The 20,259-nt window shown below is 36.5% G+C and overlaps 1 protein-coding gene across 1 annotated transcript in view; it reads left to right on the top strand.

Annotated features, from left to right (window-relative positions):
• Nucleotides 1–20,259, top strand: part of LOC124358534 (cytoplasmic dynein 2 heavy chain 1) — a 181,093-nt gene that overhangs the window by 151,750 nt on the left and 9,084 nt on the right. The window contains exons 76-88 of the mRNA XM_046810833.1: nt 296–454; nt 1,473–1,715; nt 2,712–2,846; nt 3,842–3,955; nt 4,377–4,554; nt 6,995–7,149; nt 8,474–8,710; nt 10,384–10,597; nt 11,921–12,111; nt 12,815–12,938; nt 13,775–13,872; nt 16,278–16,484; nt 17,381–17,562. Of these exons, the coding sequence (XP_046666789.1) occupies nt 296–454; nt 1,473–1,715; nt 2,712–2,846; nt 3,842–3,955; nt 4,377–4,554; nt 6,995–7,149; nt 8,474–8,710; nt 10,384–10,597; nt 11,921–12,111; nt 12,815–12,938; nt 13,775–13,872; nt 16,278–16,484; nt 17,381–17,562 (2,237 nt within the window). The remainder of the gene's footprint in view (nt 1–295; nt 455–1,472; nt 1,716–2,711; nt 2,847–3,841; nt 3,956–4,376; nt 4,555–6,994; nt 7,150–8,473; nt 8,711–10,383; nt 10,598–11,920; nt 12,112–12,814; nt 12,939–13,774; nt 13,873–16,277; nt 16,485–17,380; nt 17,563–20,259) is intronic.

Genomic DNA, 20,259 nt, shown 5'->3' with positions numbered 1-20,259 from the left:
TTGTCATTACTTCTGAGATATAAATAAAGTTATGTTGAATAATCTGGTTTTAATACGGAGCAATTTAATTGTGTTTAAACAAGAATGTCTGTAATTTGTGTACCATACCAAATTGAACATAATACATTTAGTTGTGTTAATTAACGCTGGTTACCTTGAGAGACAAAATATCTCCAAATTCTAAATAATCTCTAATAAACATCTGTATTTCTTTTCCACTCACAAATTATGCTAAGTAACATTTATCGGTATATTTAATAAAACAGAGAGTGAGACTAAAACAAGTTTGTGGCAGTTGGTACAAGCGGCACTGTGCCAGGAGAAACCTCAGCTGGAGATTCGCCGAGGGGAGCTGTTACGGAGAGAGGAAGAGCTGAAGATGTCACTGCACCAGCTGCAGGAAAATGTGCTGCAAGAACTGGCCAATGCCACTGGCGACATACTGCAGAACAAGGTTAGTGCTTACCTGTGTGTCCTTTATCTGCAGGAGAATCTTAGACCTGAAGCGGCATCTACAGCTAGAGAAGACCAGATAAGAGAGTTGCTGAAATATGTTTTGTATGTGACTTCTCTAGCTTCAGGAAGAGTCATACAACTATTAATACCACTTTGTATTCTGCTTCAGGCCAAGATGGAAGATTCCCTGTGTATTGTTTATACAAGGCGATTTAAAGATTCCATCGCGAACAGTTAAAGGAACTTTAGGAAAGTGCACTCAGAAGGGCACCCCCAACTCCCGTCCCTTATTGTTTTCTTTTATAGATATTCAAGTTAAAATAAAAATCCAACCAGTAAAATGCATATCCTTTTGGAAAAAGGTAAACTGTGACTGATAAACATTCATTATCACAAGGGATCTTGTAGTAAATATACAGGAATCAACCCAATGTACTGTAACGGAGATGTGAAAACCAAGTTTTTTTCCAAATTTTGAGTTTGAGGATTTGTCTTTGCAAGTTTTTATAAGCTAAAAGCTGTTCACTTCAAATCACCTTTAAGTTTGCTTTTACGATCTCAAATTGTTTGAAAATTAAAGAAATAGAGTAGCAATAACAGAAATACACAGACAGATAAAGTTGTTTTTCCATTCCAGAGAAAGGTGCTTTTATAGAATTAACACTCATAGTTCCTATAATCGTACTTACCTGTTATTAAATGTGAAGAACATGAATGTAGTAATTTGACAAACAATAACAGTAAGATTATTATTAGTTAAACCCTTACTTAACTTTAGATCTTTTTGAGTTTAAAAATTCAAGGTTAAACATTAAATTTATGTAAAACGTGTTCCAGAGAACTTTTGATTTTGATTAGGCATTTGTTAAATTGCATTTGGCCAAATTTGATGACGTTTTGTTTCATTTTCCAATTTTGTGGAGTTGATTCATAAAACAGTGGATGTATTTGAACAAAAATCAAAGATGTGATAATCTGCAGTTCAGTAATGTACGAAGCCGGTGTGATGTCGGCAGGAGCTGTTGGCCTCCCTGAATGAGACCAAGCGCAGCAGCAGCGCCATCTCCGAGTCTCTGGAGGAATCGGCTCGCCTGAAAGCTGCGCTGCAGAGTGAATGTGACATGTACCAGGGGCTGGCAGAGTTCGGCAGCAGGCTCTACTTCGCCATCAGTGACTTGTCTCGTCTGAACCACATGTACCAGTTGAGCATCGGTGCCTTTCTTGCCCTGTTCCAGCGCACTGTTGGCAACCCTGCTCCGGTAGAATTCATTTATTTACTACCTGCTCCAAGCTATTCACTTGTTTTATTTTGGTCGACTAAAGGATTATCAATTGCCTGAATAACTACTATCTTCACATGTCTGGTTTTACATGGAGTTTTGCAATCATAAGTAAAGAACCGACATGGCCTTAAAATCATGTATGTCTGTCTGTCCATCCATCTGTGCAATAACCCTTGATATAAAGACTTGAAATTAGACATACAGATTTCTCTTAGGCCAAGCAAGGACTCTATTGATTTTAGGATCTAAACGTAAAAATATAATTGTAGTATTTTAAACATTGATAACAATGGCAATGAGAAAAATCACCGAGTAAAACTATTGAGTACAATCATATAATATTTTATCGTGCGAGATGGTACACATATGTGATGAAATTTACTTTGTTAGATAAGTTCAGAACTCTTACGTTCTGTTGGGTCCTTCAATAGTTTGTTGTATTGGTTTGTTAACTAATTATAAAACATACAGCAAGAGAAGGCAAAATGTTTGAAAATTAAATATATATTAAATAATATTTCATACTTTTTTGTTGTGATGTGTGTTTTTGTACGTGCATGTTCATTCATGTTGCGTGTAGTTTCATTTTTTATTACAGGATCAGTTTTGACACTGTGATTTAATAATGGATTGGCATTCCTAAAACTCCTAAAAATCTAGTTACAAAATTACATTGTAGTCTTATTTATTCATAGACAAGCATCAATCCAAGATGAAAAACATGTGTGAATGAAAGTTATATTAATTTTTTAATTAGTTAAATTGAAGTTCAGCAGAGAGAAATATTTTATAAGTTGAATTGACCCCAAGTATATTTTAACAGATGTTCTCGATTCATGTTGAGTGCTAGACCTAACTAACCTAATCAATAATATTTCTTTCGTCTTGTTTTATCAAAAACATTGCCCAATTCATATAGTTTCAAGACGGTGCCAAGAACATGCGTTACTGTACCTTGTGTTAACTTTGCAGGACGAAGCAGCCTGGAAGCTGAGTTTACTACAGCATGTTTACTTGTACATGGCCAGAGCTGTGTTCAAGGAAGATACATTGACCTTTGCCCTTCACTTAGTTCACAACATGTGTCCTTCACTGTTCCAGCCTGGCGTGAGTAGTTTTTGTCACATTATTAGGGCTTTTAAAAAATATTTTTAACTATAAACAAGTCAAAAATTGTACACCATTGTTGGTCCGAATACCATCATATGAATTGGGATGAAGCCAACATAATACATCGGGAACCTCATTTCTTTAAAAGGAAATTAATCGAGGCATCATACATTAAATTTACAGACCAACCAACCAATCAGTCAACCACCAGTCGAGATTAGGCTGCTTCGGTTGCCAATTGTGAAAAATAAACTAAAGAGAAAACCAAAAGTATCAAACAGATAAGATATTTGTAATAAACCAATGCAGAGTCACAGTATTGTTTTACGAAGTTAATCTGGCATGAACCAATAATAAAAAAGGCCCACTCTTGTTCACTTCCTTTTTTTGCCACCTTCTTGGTTCTGTTGGTGACGATCGTCATTTGCTTTGGCCTCTGGTCAGTCATAGTTGGTTGGTCAGCAAATGCAGATCTATTGTGACCTGTATTTTGTATTAATAATTAGTGTGGTGTTTATTTTTTTATTAAATGTATGTTTTAGAATTAGTGAAGTTGACACACAACATGGTGGTTGTGATTCCAGACTTAGGCGTGTCACATCGCTCTGGTATGATTTGTTTATTTTAGCCCAGTTTGTAACTATGTATTAGGTTAGTTATTACCTGGAGAAGATATCAGATTGTAGATTTCAAAATGATACTGATTTTTAGTATCACTGAACGATGGCAAATGTCCGGAAAATCCTGTTTCCTTTATTAACAAGAATTTCATAGTACATCACCGAATCACAAGCCATATTACTTCAACCACTGCCGTTCGAAAGAGAATGTAAAAAGTTCGGATCAACAAATTTGAAAAGGTTTTATAGAAAAATGGACGAAATCAAATATGTACTTTTATTTTATTTGATATGTCTAACTCATATACTGGCAGTTTGTGACTTGTGTTCTGTATTGTATTTGTGCTGATGCAGGAATGATGCTTGTTACAGGAATGGGAACTGCTGATTGGTCAAGCTGTTGTATCCAAGGACCTCAGCAATACACCCGGTACAGTGCCGGCCTGGGTACCGACGGACCGTGCCAGTGCCGTGCTTCACCTACAGGTGATTCCAATTTGAAACTCGTTATATTTTGAATCAATTAATTAATCCAAACGTTAGCTATCTTGACTTTAAAATGCAATTGATGTAAAGACAATTCTTAGCATTAAAAGAAATTCAGCTAGCAAAAAGGCTTCTGTGTTATTTATTTTCAACGATTAAAGATTATAACAGATATAAGCAAAACTACTGACCATTTGTCATATTGGGGACAAAATCCTCATGTTTCGATGCTGGGTAGATAAGAACTTAACCAGATATAGTTATAGCTTCCAAAAAATCTTAAGCGTTAATGGTTTCTTTGTTTGTTGTGTTGGGAAGGACTACACTGATGACTAAAAATATCACCAGAACAGCATTAAGTCTTCTAACAGTTTCAGTAACCCCATGATTCTACAATGGTACCATTTGTAAATGTTCACAGAACACTCTACCACAGTTGTCCAGCCAGCTGCAACTGGAACAGGAGGCAGGATGGAGAATGTTTCCCCAGTCTGATCCTCCAGTCAACATCTCCAGTTTCCAGAGAGTACTCCTGGTGCAAGCCCTAAGACCTGATCTACTCTATTCAGCTCTCTCCAAGTTTGCCCTCCAGGCCCTAGGTTTGTGACAGCCATTAATACATTTACAATAGATACGTATTCAGTGGCGCACCCAGAAATCTTCCCTGGGGGTGTCCAAAATACTGGGGAGTCGGGGATGTAGAAAACCCCCAGTTCAGAGGGGACCCTCCCCCGGGAAATGTTTGAAATATTAGGTCCTAATATTATTATTTTTTAGTAATTCTGAACTAATTAAAGGAGGGAAAAATCAGATTGGAGTGTAAAAAGTTTATAGTAAAACCACTCTACCACCAATCACCAGGAAGCTTATATATAAAAAGTGTATTTGACTAAAACAAAATCTAATCATAACATTAACAAAATAATTCAGTTTAAATCACAAATCAAGAACAAAGCTAAATCTTGATGTCTACTCTCTCTGATCATAAAGTTTAGAGATCCGAGTTTGAAAGTTGACCACAAAGTAACTAATAGAGCTACAATAACGGGAGTTATACTAAAACTTAGCTCGTTCATTTCTATAAGTCGACAAACAAATCTGTTTACTAACAAAAACCTCCATATTTTATATCGATAACAACAACAAAAATACCGGTTTTTGGTGCTTTTCAACCAAACTGCAACTTTGGAATTTCATAACTCAGAAATTTGTGATCCGATTAAGACCAAATGTTTATAAAACATGTACATGTACCATTTGAAGAGTACTCTGTAATGTATAATTCTAAATTAGTATGAATACATTTTGTACTCAGTCACTGAAAGTACCAGGTACAAGAAAAAGCCACAAGAACTAGTAAGAACTAATCTCACTTTCGTAATTGCAGCGTGTCAGTAAAATTAAAATACTTGAAATAAAAAAAATTATTATTATAAGAGCAATGCTGTGTACAAAGTGTGGGTTTATATTTATGGTTGATTTCAAAGTTCCAACATAAATGTTTTTTTGTTCTCTTAGGACAAGAAGCTTATAAATTGCACTTATTCCTGTAAGAACCTTAGCGCTGCTTCGGGAGTGACATGATATTCAGGATGGGTAAGGTTAGAGGGTAAGGGCCTCCTCCTATCGGGATCCATGAGGGCAATAATCTCATAGTAGAACTGAGGAAAACAACCAATGGACTCACACAATCAGTACAAATCTCACCCCCTACCAGCGAGAAGAGGAGTTCAACAAGGCTCGGTCCTTGGACCAGTTTTGTTTATTTTATTTATAAATAACTTTTTAGAACACTTGAGAGAATATTGTCAAATGATCCTGTATGCAGACGACACCCTTCTGCGTGCAGCACATAGAAATACTGAACAACTGGAAATTAACACTTACATAGCTTTCAACATGGCTCAAGAATATACAATGATAAACGAACTCGTTCTCAACGAGAAAAAACAAAACAAATGATTCTAGGCAGTACAAAAGCGCTTGTTACCGAACTACCCAATATCCAAGCAGCTGAAGTTAAACATCTTGGCATAATACTTGACAAGAACGTGTGCTGAAAAACCCATATAGATAGTATCTGCCTGAAGCTTAACTCAGCGGTGTTTGCATTAAATAGAACCAAGACAACTAGTCTCATGAAGCCACGAGAATAGCATATCACGCGTTATTCAAAGACCACCTCCGTTATAGAATAGCAGTCTGGGGTGCTTCTTCAGGTGGCAATCTCCACAGAGTTCTGGTAATGCAGAAAAAAGCAATAAGGTTAATGGCTGGAATAGGACCTAGAGAGAGCTGCAGAAACATTTTCAAAAACTGGAAAATATTGACAATAATATCCATTTACATCCTAGAAACCATACTTTACTACATAACTAAGGATCCTCCAAAACAAAGAGACCTTCACTGCCATTACACTAGACAAGCAGGGGATTACACTCAACCAGTTCATAGAACAGCATTGTTCGAGAAAAACCATCATATGCTGGAATGAAACTCTTCAACAAGCTACCAGATCACCTGAAAGTCAACCCAGGATATATAAACAGAAACCTTTAATAATATAATTCACTTGTAAAAACTGTTTGACTCTGTAACATGTCTTGATGATATTGTTAATAAAGTATATTATCTACTGTCTATTGTCTCAAAGTCATGTTCCCCCGGGAAAAGGGGAGGTCAGCTCTGAACCAGCCTCTCCAATCAAAGCAGGCAGGGGTGGCACACCCTCGTTGAGGCTAGCAAGTACCTATAATACTTAGGAAGCGAACCCCACCAACTCCAACAGTCATCTCCCGCAGTAGACTAGACCTATCGCATTACCCTTACACCCCAGAATACACCCAAACTTCCAACATAAATATTATATTTAGTCGAATATAGGTTATTAGGCGATTGATTATTTTAAAATAAAATGTTCTTGGGGGAGGTCAGGTTCCGTTTATTTCCCAAACGGGTGCGCCCTTGTACTATTGATAATTAATACATATTGTAATACAGAACGTGTGATGTAGGTGTACTTGCTATATTGTACTGCAGGTCTGGGCGTGTTGTCACCACCACCCCTGCGCCTGAACCAGCTGCTCTCGGAGACCAGAGCCACGGAACCAGTGCTGATACTGAGCCGGGCTGGTACCGATCCATCCCAGGAGTTGCGGCAGTTGGCGCAGACCTCACACCGGCAGTACCATGAGGTATGAATCACCTATTCATTGCTGTTAGCGAGGATCATTGAAGAAATATTACAAGGAGCTCATGTAGCTACTGTATGTAACTAATATACATTCTACTGTTATCGTACACATTTGCACAATGACGTTGCATAACATCTTGAACCAATCTGTACAAGAATATAACCAGTGTTTCATATAATAGAGAATCTGTCATTTGAGTAGATAATTTATTGATGTTGTGAATTGAGAAGAAAGTATAAGCCCTGAAGAAGTCCAGGAAACCGGTCAAATTTCATGTAGAAAATAGACAATATGCTTTATTAAAAATATCATCAAGGCATTGTTTACCATGAGCTCAGAACAGTTTTTAGCAAGTGACTTCTATTATTAAATGAGAGGTCTAATTAAGATTCATCATTCCATGAGAAGAACTCCATGAGTGTGTAGTACGCGTGGTCTTGCAGCCAACACCGTAGGTTTCTGTTTATAGATCCTGGGTTGACTTTCAGGTGATCTGGTAGCTTGTTGAAGAGTTTCATTCCAGCATATGATGGTTTTTCTCGAACAATGCTGTTCTATGGACTGGTAGAGTGTAATCCCCTGCTTGTCTAGTGTAATGGCAGTGAAGGTCTCTTTGTTTTGGAGGATCCTTAGTTATGTAGTAAAGTATGGTTTCTAGGATGTAAATGGATATTATTGTCAATATTTTCCAGTTTTTGAAAATGTTTCTGCAGCTCTCTCTAGGTCCTATTCCAGCAATTAACCTTATTGCTTTTTACTGCATTACCAGAACTCTGTGGAGATTGCCACCTGAAGAAGCACCCCAGACTATTCCATAACGGAGGTGGCCTTTGAATAACGCGTGATATCCTATTCTCGTGGCTTCATGAGAATAGTTGTCTTGGTTCTCTTTAATGCAAACACCGCTGAGTTAAGCTTCAGACAGAGACTATCTATATGGTTTTTTCAGCACACGTCAAGTATTATGCCAAGATGTTTAACTTCAGCTGCTTGGATATTGGATAGTTCGGTTACAAGCGCTTTTTTTATTGCCTATAATCATTTGTTTTGTTTTTTCTCGTTGAGAACGAGTTCGTTTATCATTGTATATTCTTGAGCCATGTTGGAAGCTATGTATGTGTACATGTTCATTCAACAATATAGCAGAAGGTTTTATATACTATCAAATCTTTTGGATGAACCGTGGTTTGAGTGTGCTAAATTTCTTACAGCGTCCAGGTTCTGACACTAGTTATGTTGAGGGATCCTGGATGGAATAACTATAACTATAGAATTTATATTTGAAACCGATATCTACTAGATTCATAACTGCTAAACATTTCAGGTGGCCCTGGGAGAGGGCCAGGAGACTCTGGTGTCCTCCATGTTGTCTGAGGCTGCTAGAGATGGACAGTGGCTGTGCCTCAAGAACTTGCACCTGATGAGCAGCTGGCTGCCGGTGCTGGAGAAGCAACTGCTGAGTCTGTCTCCTCATCAGGACTTCAGACTTTGGTTGATGTCTGAGCCGCATGCCAAGTTTCCGTTGATGCTAGTCATGGCTTGTCTGAAAGTTACTTACGAGGTAAGGAAGCTATTTTTAATTGCTGTAAAACTCCTTTTATATACTAAGGAGTGTATTTTTTTAGTGAGTCAAGAAGAAAAGTTCTTATTCGTTTATTCATCCAGAATAAAGGACCTATTATGGTTATGGTTAGGTGTAAGAGAGGACTTAATAGTCCTAATCTCGCCAATTGAATATGTTTTTCTTTGTGTTCAATAAAGACATTTTACATTTCATTAAATTTTTTTATTATGTAATAAGGAGAAAAAGAATATGTCTTCAGTTTGTTATTAAGCATTAAATAATACTGACATACTCAATGTACAATACTTGGTAATTAGAACTTAATTTTCATGTATTCCTCGGCAGTTCTTAAATTGATCAACGGTTTTTGGCAATTCAGGTCATTACTTAATAAAATAAATCACTCATTCAAGAGGTTCTCAGTTTATGTTATGTCTATCCTTGATTATAATGAAGTGAATCATTGCCAGCTGAACTACGTAAATGCTTTTGTTTGGAAATAACCACTGCCCCCACAACCGATTTGATAATTTGATATTGAAAATGTATCATTATTGCTAAGATTCTGAGTGCAAATGTGTACATTACTCAGGTAAATGTAACATGTATGCAGACGATCAACATTTTCACGGATAGTCAGGCAGCACTGATGGCGCTGGACTCTTGTGTGTTCAGATCCAAACTTGCCTGGGATTACTAACAAGTCGTTTCTTCCTTTCCCAGAATCAACAATGTGACTGTTTGTTGGGTTCCTAGTCATAAGGGGATCCCTGGGAATGAAAGAGCTGATGCCCTGGCCAACCGGGGCTCAGCGTCAATTATGACTGGCCCTCAACCGTTCTGCGGTATTCCAAGGTGTGAATCCTTTGGGGCTGTCTCGAAATGGGTTCGCGTGGAGCATGAGAGAAGGTGAAGGTTACATCCGGGTATGAGAATGAGCAGAATGGTACTACAGTCGCCTTCCTCCAGAGCGGTGTCGGACCTTCTCTCACTAAGTAGATCAATGTCTTCTCGGGTGATAGGTCTGATCACGGGACATGGTTGATGAGGAAGCATCTTCAAAGAGTCGGCATCCTTCAGGAGGATCCGCTCTGTAGAATGTGTGATGAGCAGAATGAAACTGCCTAACACTTGCTCTTTGAATGCCCTGCAATAGCAAGGGAGCGATATGCCATCTTTGGTAGTTTGGACAGGGGTGGTGAATTTCCCCAGGAGGGCCTGATAGGTTGTTTTGGCGGTTTGTGGAACTGCTGAAATCATTGACTGATAGGCTTCATGGTGTGCGTCGGGGTGCGCAAAAGGCCCTTGAGGTTTAAGTGCATGGCAGTAGGCCGCCCCATAGAAGAAGAAGAACATGCATGCAGTACAGAAAGTCATCCATGGTCACCACATGCAAAATGGCCCAGATCATCCTACTTAACTTTAACAGCTGCGTGTGAAAGAAACTCTGTGTGTACTCTGGTCAAAGTTCTTCGACATTCTCCTCACAAAGGTGAAAGAAGTTATGAAGACAAATATATCTCGAAGGTTGTATTGGGAAAATATACTGTAATCAGTTTCTGACCTACTATCGGAATTATTGAGTTTTACATTTCTAACACAGATCCTGTTTTCCACAATTTCGAATAGATCTGTATTCAATACCACAATTAGTACTGTTATTTGTACAGGCTCCACGAGGGATAAAGCGAAACCTGCTGCGGACGTACTGCGCCTGGGAGACTCAAGCTGAAGTTGTGCAGGCGCAGTTCGTTCTTGCATGGTTCCACGCGGTGGTACAAGAGCGGCGCACCTACATCCCCCAGGGCTGGGTCAAACTGTACGAGTTCAACGATTCCGATCTTCAGGCTGCACTTCACGTCCTCAAACAGCGGCTCAAGAAAGGTATAAACATTGCTATACCTTCTTAGATGAGATTTTGTTTCTAGTGGATATTTGTGAATAAATCATACCGATGATAGCACTGTATATAAACAGATATAGTTGACCATATTTGGATGTGGAACATGAACTGGGAGTAGGGTAGGGAGTCAGAGGTTATTGAATATCCGTAAAGACTAAGATTCTAGGGTCAAAAAAGAATAAATTGAACTTTAATCACACAAGATAGCTGTCCAATATCAATTCTATATCACATGTCAGATCACATACAAAGGTTAAATAAAATATAATTACTTTATCAAACTATCAATTTATTTCAAATCTCTATCAGGAGAATCGATTTTCAACTCAATAATTGTAATCACTCAATTTATTCAAGTTTTTCTCAAATAAACCAAAGTCTCCTGTTGCTAATTCGAAACAAGTTAAAAACGCTTGCAAATTAATAAATGTATGCTTAAATTTGTTCAATACTCTGTTTAAAATAAATAACATGACCCCCTCAATTTCCCAATGTTGCAAAATACTCACAAGATCTTGCAGAATCACTTAACACTACTTTATCAAAACTAAATTTTTAATGATTTTTTGGAATTTTGAAACAGAGACATAGAACATTTTGAATTTTACAAAAGTGCCAAAATAAATCCTAATATTAAATGATAAAGATTTTCCAACAAAAAATTCATTATTCGATAGACTGTTAAACTATATAAATTTATCATAAATAAAATTAAATACAAAAATTTAGCCACTAAGATAGTTAAAAATATACGACAATTTGGTGTCAATTATTTATTTACTTCATTTACCTCAACCTACAAGTACCTGATGATGAATTCGTTGAATTCGAAATGTACACTGCACAAATAAAATATATATTTATAAAAGTGTTAAAAGGTTTATTATTTAGAGACATAGATTTTTTAAATAGGATTGATTAAACTTTTACTGGGTTCGATCGCAAAATAAGTCTGATTGCGCCATAAATACTACACTAATATTACATTCTTGTTCTAGGGTTTAATGTAATATGTTAATTTGCTTTAAAGATGTTTTATTTTTTAACTGATAGGTTTAGATAAAAAAAATTAAAACCAGATCTAACGCTGTGCAGTAGAATAGGAACATCAGACGTGCGTCCTACAGTTCTGAGCTATTTTTGTCCTTTACTTATTTACAGGTGCACCTATCAGAGTCATTTTTTAAAAATAAAATTTATCCTTTTTCAAATATTTAAGTTAAAATACATAACTTTAACCTTAACTTACAGTATTACAGCTTATTAAAGTTTGAAATAATAAATATTTATAAATGTACGGACAGATGGACGACACACACGCTGGCAGTTTATCCAAGGGCTGGGAGAGTCCGCAATATACGGCGGCCGGGTGGACAATGTGTACGACTTGCGAGTGTTGTCAGCTTACCTGCAGTCCTACTTCAACACCAACACTCTCTCGGACAACGCCCCGTTGGCTCCCGGCATCTATGTGCCTCGCTCTACGAGTTACCAAGTACGTGAGTGGATGCCAAAACATGGAGATTCACTTTAACCGAACATACGATATGATGTCACCACCACATTCTGTCAACGCTGTGACATTCCCTTCTAGCATTTTGTCGTGTTTAACATCTTTTACTAGCATAATGATGTCTAAACTACAATGTGTATGAGAATAGCCAGCACCAAAATAGTCCGATGATATCGGCTGTGTATAAATGTCCCCTACACAACCCGCGCTCAACATTGTTGCCGGATTTACATGGTTTAAACGTTACTGATCCGTCTCGACATCAGGGAACAACAGCGACATGGTAACCCACCGCAGATGTCACAGGCTATTTTAATACGCGCAGCAGTAGTTGAATTACTAATATTGTGTAGTTCTAGTGTTAAGACAATCTAAATAAATCTAGTAAATAAGTAAAATATTAGTTAAAGATGAAAAAAGAATGAATGCAAATTTTTGTTCCTTTGTGAATAAGTGAGAAGTTATCCACACTACTATGGATGACTATAAAGACAGATGGGCATGATTCAGTGATTTTCAGCTGAGAGTACGTTCGTAGCTTATAAGCGTATATTTATTAGAGGGAAAGAATATTTTTCTATGTATTATCTTTTACAATAATTAAGATTAGTTCTTCTAAACTGACATGACATTGATAGTTAGAGTCGATTAGTTCATAGTAATAACACTTGTAAAACGCTTCCAGGAACACAAGAAGGCTATAGAGAAGCTTCCAGACCAAGACTCTCCGTCTTTCTTTGGCCTTCCAGCCAACGTGGACAGGTCCTGGCAGCGCATCACAAGCTCGGCAATCATAGACAAACTTAAAGGTGAGTACACTTCTTTCGTAATTAATACATTAATTACGTTCTTAAGTGAAACATACATTTTGTCTATTTTTAAAACCTAATTAAATTAAGAGACATGTCCTGAAAGAAAATACTGTTTCGTTCTGACCACTACAGAGACGATAATTATGAATTTAAAACTGAGCTGAGGATGGCACTAGTAACCATGTGAAAAGTATAGAAACACAACGCCTCTCATGCCGATTAGGAGTCGAGTGTGCATATAACATGTAAAAACTGCCCATAAAACCTGCCAAAACCAATTCTTAATTGACCTTATAACTTAACCATCATTCTCAATGTGTTGACCACCCAAGAACGTCATTTGAAGGAACGGTGGTAGTTTGAATCTAGACTGATGCCAGGAGGTGGATGTTTTAATTGTTCCCACCCATATTATCTATTTGCCCTTGTGAATGTTTTGTTTAGCTCCAGATCACTTTCCTCTTAGTGCAGCATCTGGAATCTGACGCTCTCACAGACTTAACTCCTGGAATCTGGAGTTGTGATCGTCTGAAGAGATCAAACGAGTAAGATAAATTGAGTACTACGATGAGTTAAGACAGGATACCAAAGCGTGAAGGAGCAAGAGAAAGGTGAGTTAAGAATCTAGAGGAAGATGAACTGCAGCTAAAGTCAACATTCATATTGACTCAACCCTTCTCACTATAGATATGTTATGTTTATTTAATCCTAATGTCGTTAGGGATGACTGAAAGAGCATCACCACAACGCAAGATAATTCTACAGGACTTTTACAACAGCACTGTATGTGATGATGAACAAGCAATTGTGAGCCAGAGTTCTGTATGTTGCAGTGCTGGCCTGCTGTGTCCAATCCCCCAGCAACTTGGACAGACTAGCCTGGCAGGAGCTTCTGTCACCTACCCTCAACTTGTGGAGGAAACTCAACCAGGTCTGCTAATTGTTTCTATCATATGATTTTAAAAATTTTACAATCTTCACATTTATTGTGTGCTTTTGTCTTAAGAAAACAGTGATTTGCTTCTCTTATTAATTCCAAAACGTTTAGCTCCGAAATTGAAACTTCTCACAGAATTCTTACCAAAACAAAACATTTTAACCAGTAAAACCTAGATGATGTTGTGGTATGATTCTATAGCTTATCTCCTAGACCATCAACATTCTGAGCTAGCTCTAGGTCAAACTCGTACCCTAGGCAGATATCGCCGTTCATGAAGATTCTTGGAGCAATTGGAAAGATTACATTTTGATACCACTGGTAATGGGTTTTGTTTTTGTTCATCTTAGGACAAGAAGCTTATAAATTACACTTAGTCCTGTAAGAACCTTAGCGCTGCTTCCGGAGTGACAGGATATTCAATTCAGGATGGGTAAGGTTAGGGGGTAGGGGCCGCCTCCTATCGAGATCCATGAGGAGGAATTAAGACACTAATCCCAAAGTCATATCTCCCCGGAAGAAGGGGAGGCCAGCTCTGAACCGGTCCCTTCAGTCAAAGCAGGCAGGGGTGGCACACCCTTGTTGAGGCTAGCAAGAACCTCTGAGGTTAGAGGAACAAACCCCACCAACTCCAACAGGCATCTCCCGCAGTATACTAGACCTATCGAATTGCCCTTGAACCCCAGAATCTCGACATTTGCGGTTAGTGATGTGCCGCTCCTGGACATCCATAAGGTTGCCCAGATTGAAGTGACACATCGGTTTTTGCTATGCCCAGTGGTGGGTTCAACTGGAAGGTATAAACCAGCCAGAAGTGGTTCCTGCTGGGTTATTACTAGTAAGGGTTACACATTTTTCCAATATTAACTTTTATTTTTTGTGGAACCTTCCGAAATCGAAGATTTCATCGTCACTCCACAAAAAAAAACTCTTTTCATGGTCAACCGTTTCTACTTTTACCACAAAACAAACTTTCCACCATTGGAAAACAATAATTTACAAAACGGTTTCAATTTTATATGTCTGGGCTTACACTGAGTTCTTATACTCAAATTGTAGGTAATTCGTTCATAATTAAGAATGCCTACAAGTTTTTTTTCTAAAAATGCATAGATTTAATTCTAAATGTAAACTATTACAGCTCCGTAATATTTTTCTTGGTTTTGTAATATATGAACGGTAGTATTTACAAAACGATTAGACCTAACCACAAATTTAACGATCTAACTGTAGGAAATGTATTTAAGTTATTCCAGTTGTATTTATAATAACAAGCGTCTGTCTATTTATTAATACATATTCTTATGTGCGTTATTAATTTTACCAATACAACGAATGTATCAAGTAGATTAAATTATTATATCATGTATTTACAAAATATAATATCAATAGGTGCAACCTAAAGATGCACTAAGAGATGAAATTGATCGTTGTCTTATAGTAAGATTGTATTGGTAAGGTAAACCTGTAATAAAATTGAAATGTACCTGTTATTATTCTGTTTCATTGTTATTCATTCACATTGTTTTTTTTCAATGATCCATACTACTTATTATATGATTGTTTCTCGTTGATTATGTATGTTGTTATAGCTTGATATTGTGTATTTATTATTTTATTAGTTGTGTATTTGCATAAGTGATTTGCATGCTTTACTGATTTTTTTCCATCAACTAGTAATATTTGTAAAATTGGTGTTGTACCGTTCAAATAAATACATAAATAAGAATAATATACAAAATTTATTATTTCTAAATAATATTAAGAATGAAAATACAACAATTTCACCCAAGAGCGTAGTTTTAATGCTAATAATAAAAAAAGTAAACTAATACCAAACAGTGCTTTTCCAAAATTTCGAGACTGATGTAGGAAAATATAACAACACACCCAATGTTTTGTACTCAAATTGCATGAAATTTGTTGATGTAAATGTGAATTATAACTTTTTTAAGACTAAAATGTTAGCTATACTTAAACATTTAAAAACTTATCACATGTTTTGCAGAACTTTTATGGATTTTGCCAACATACATTTAAGAACATTGACCATTTTACACTCAGGTTAAATAGAATTTATTTGTCTTTGAGGGAAAAAACCTTAGTTCTCTAAAACACAGTTTTCCTGCTATAACGAAAGTAGTGAAGTACACGGTCGGTCACCAATGTAAGCCAATTCATGTAAGTTCTGACCCTAAGTAGGAACCTACCTACAATTCAAAATACAATGTTTATAAGGTAGAGAATTTTTTTATAATTTACTGTATTACAACACCAAGCTACTTTCTTGATTCTATAATTGACTAATTCATTTTCCAGGACAAATTAAAAAAAATATTAAATGAACATTCTTTGAATGAATATTTGATTAATTAACTAAAACACACCGATTCTCACAGAACCCTAGTTACATCAAAATGAAGTTGCCGGAGCCCCGGTCGGACCTGCCACCTGTTCTGATGTTCTTGCAACAGGAGTTCCGCTTCGGAGTTTTACTGGTGCAGACAATCCATCAGGCGCTGTCAGCCGTCACTAGAGCGATCAAGGGGGCAGTGTCCCCCTCGCCCTCCACACTGCTGTTAGTCAACTCTCTCATACTCGGCAAGGTGAGTATAGCTGTCACAGAATCACAAGATTGTTTGGCAATATCCTCATTATTCTTTATTTAAAAATACAGGTAATTAGGTTTTATTATTAATATTTAATGATGATGCCTTTAATGCAGCTAGATTCAATACAACAACTTCGAACTGATTAGTTAGTTGAAAGGATAACAGGATTTCGGACATTTGACATTGTTATAGGTTATAAAGGTAAAACACAACGTTTCGAGGATTGGAATCTATCCTCTTCGTCAGGTGAGGGAGGTATGAATACATAAAAAAATAAAGAATAGAAATGAGTAAAGAAGGGAAAGAAAAGGGTTCAAACATACCCAAAAGCTGCTTGGAGTCCACTAGTGTGACTTTGATCCTCTTACTTGTGATTTGTGCTCGGGACTTGCATCTTGTGCAGTGACAACGCCTGGACTGGACTCCAATCAGTTTTTGGGTATGTTTGAATCCTTTTCTTTCCCATCTTTACTTCTTTCTGTTATTTATTTTTGTATATATTCATACCTCCCCCATCTGACAAACAAGATAGATTCCAATCCTCGAAACGTTGTGTTATACCTTTATAACCTATAACAATGTCAAATGTCCGAAATCCTGTTATCCTATCAAACCTTTCATCATCAATAACAAACTTTAAATAGTTAGTTGACCGACGATTATTCCGCTTTCTCAGTTTAACTTTCACCACGTGGTACTGTATAACCTTTACATATAAGTACTGCTCACTCTGGTTAGTGGCAATAACAACAATCAGCTGATCGAAGCGTTAAGTACCGTAACTAATCATTACCACACTAGTGTTGTAATAATTCATTACGTTGTTATAGGGAAATAACAGTTATAAATTAGGTCAATGATTTTATTCAATCCATTCCTGATTGTTCCAGAGCCCTGAGGCATGGACCAAGACATGGGTCGGCCCCAGCAGCAGTGTACAGTATCTACAGGGTGTGATGGCTCGAGTGTGTGCTCTATCTGACCTCAAGGACAACTTCACATCCACGATTGATTTGGCCAGTCTGTTCCACCCTGACATATTCTTCAGTTCCCTTCGTCATCAAGCCTCGAGGTTTCAATGCTTTTTACTTTCATGCACATAGGACTAAAGTAGATCATGAAATGGTGCAGAAGACTAATTTTGATTTTGTTGTAAGATTTTGTATTTTTGTCAATTAGAGTACACTCTGAAAAATGGGCTGAAGCAGGTGATGTAAATTTTGTGCCAGAAGTCAGCAAGTCTGTATTCATAAAAATGATATAACCGAATTACAAAGTGCTCCTGGAATCTTATAGAGTGCATGTGTGGTCTTGATGCAGGTGATGTAAATTTTGTGCCAGAAGTCAGAAAGTCTTTATTCATACAAATGATATAACAGAATTACAAAGTGCTCCTGGAATCTTATAGAGTGCATGTGTGGTCTTGATGCAGGTGATGTAAATTTTGTGCCAGAAGTCAGAAAGTCTTTATTCATACAAATGATATAACAGAATTACAAAGTGCTCCTGGAATCTTATAGAGTGCATGTGTGGTCTTGATGCAGGTGATGTAAATTTTATGCCAGAAGTCAGAAAGTCTTTATTCATACAAATGATATAACAGAACTACAAAGTACTCCTGGAATCTTATAGAGTGCATGTGTGGTCTCAAATTATTCTTTTTTCTATTATTCAATTATTATTTTTCAAACAGTTGCTTCTATAATATTTTACTTTGAGTCTTGCATAACTTTTATTGAGCATTTCATAACACAGATGATTCAAATTCATAAATAACATAGAAAAAAATGTACGATATTTACCATTTACAAAACTTATGGGATTTTTCACCACTCAACCCAGTTGTTTCATTTGGGGATTCAGGTATTTTACAATTCTATTTACAAATCCTTGTTACGGATATACTGTTCCAAACTCTGTAGCTGCATTTGACATTTAAATTTTTTAGTTAAACATTTTCAGATTTATTTTCTTTGTGCTCTTTGGTAACATATTTCAAGTTGTAAACTTATGCATTTTACTTTCAAGATCATCAATTTTTTGTGAAACAAACTCGGCTGCTTTTTGTAATTCAGCAATTTGAACATTAAAGTTTTTTCTAACATTTTTGTTCCTGAATTTTTTCTAAAAATTCCTCATACAGTTGAGCAACAGTCTTTTTAGATACAGCACCCTTAAAACATACACACAACATCCAAGAGAAACGGCACTGTTGCTGACTTAGGTTCTTCAGTCTCTCATTTTATTCAAAGATGAAGATATACACTTCGGTTATCAAAATTGGAATGAAGACAAACAACCTGCTAAAACACACCCACTAGTAAATTATAGAAAAACTACTAGTTGTAATTTTCATAGCCTGATGGTGAGTCCAATTGCAGGCAGAATGAAGTCACCAGGTAACCGGTTAAATGAGGTCTACAGTTCCTCCTTGGAAACTGGTCTGAATTCACTGAGAAACAGGTAATGAATAACTGTAGACAGGAGTTTCCTGGAAAATATTCCTCAAACAGGGGAAGACAGCTTTTTTTGACAGTGAAGATAGGATCTGATCTATAAGAAGAAAATGAATTTTATGAAACTCAAAACAACAGACTATCAGCTAAACTATTGAGTATAGAATCAAAAATTTAAAAATTAGAGAGAAAAGATAAGAGCAATATCTGACAAAAATACAACTACTCCAAACAAATGGACATTGAAGAAGCAAAGAAACAAGGACAAAAATCAATATCTAGACATACAAAATATTTTGAACAACACGATGAAATACTAGCTCAAAGAAATAAAAGAATAAGAAATTAAAATGGAGGATCAGGAGAAGGAACTTTCAACACTACAATGAAAGTTTCATGATAAAGAAAAAATAGCTTATAAAATAATACAAATATATTTTAAGCTACAATAGAATTCGGTCTTTGTAGAATCTTTTAGAAAAAAATGTTTCAGATATTGAAGACCAAATTTCTCATTACACAAGAGGAAAAACTGATAAAATCTGAGGGGCTTGCAGGTTCTAAGCAGAACAGATCAGTTCGAGGAAGAAGAAAAAGCACTGATAAAAAAATTAATGTGCTTAAATAAACCTATGACCTGAAATTGAAAGAACTCAGATGGCAAGCTATAACTAATGAAATAATTCGTTCAGATAATAAAACTAAAGCTGTATGGGCAGTTATAAACAATGAAAGAAGAACAAGGCCTCGAAGTACTAATTATTGACAATCATAGGACAAGAATTGGCAAATTCTATAACAAACTTGATAGGTGTATATCCTTCCAAAGTGGCTAATTTCCTTACAAACTAAAACTTTCTAAGATTATTTCCTTTATCAAACATGGTGATAAAACTGAAGTAACTAACTACCGGCCAATCTCTCTGATTAAAATTTTTCCCAAATAAATGGAAAAATTGTGCTTTTTCGTCTGTTTGATTTCCTTAGACATAATAATCTTCTAACTGACAAACAGGATTCACTAAGAACAAATCAACATCAACTGCTCTGGTTAGCTTCATTGAACACATCATCAACCATATTTTTAGAAGGAAAAAATACAACACTGTTGGACTTGAGCAAAGCCATTGACCATGAACAACTCTTGACAAAGCTATCCTCCTTGGGCGTACAAGACACCACACCATGACCTACTTGACCAATAGAGAGGAGGTGGTTCAAATTAAATATACTCAACATAATGAAGTCCAGGAAATTAGATCCTGCCCATTGCCAGTTCTAATACATAGTCCACAGGGATTTGTTGTGGGGCC

Source organism: Homalodisca vitripennis, chromosome 3, assembly GCF_021130785.1.
Source record: "Homalodisca vitripennis isolate AUS2020 chromosome 3, UT_GWSS_2.1, whole genome shotgun sequence".
NCBI classification, from domain to species: Eukaryota; Metazoa; Arthropoda; class Insecta; order Hemiptera; family Cicadellidae; genus Homalodisca; species Homalodisca vitripennis.
The sequence above is the reverse complement of the archived record's forward strand: the minus strand, read 5'-3'. Positions and strand labels throughout refer to the sequence as shown.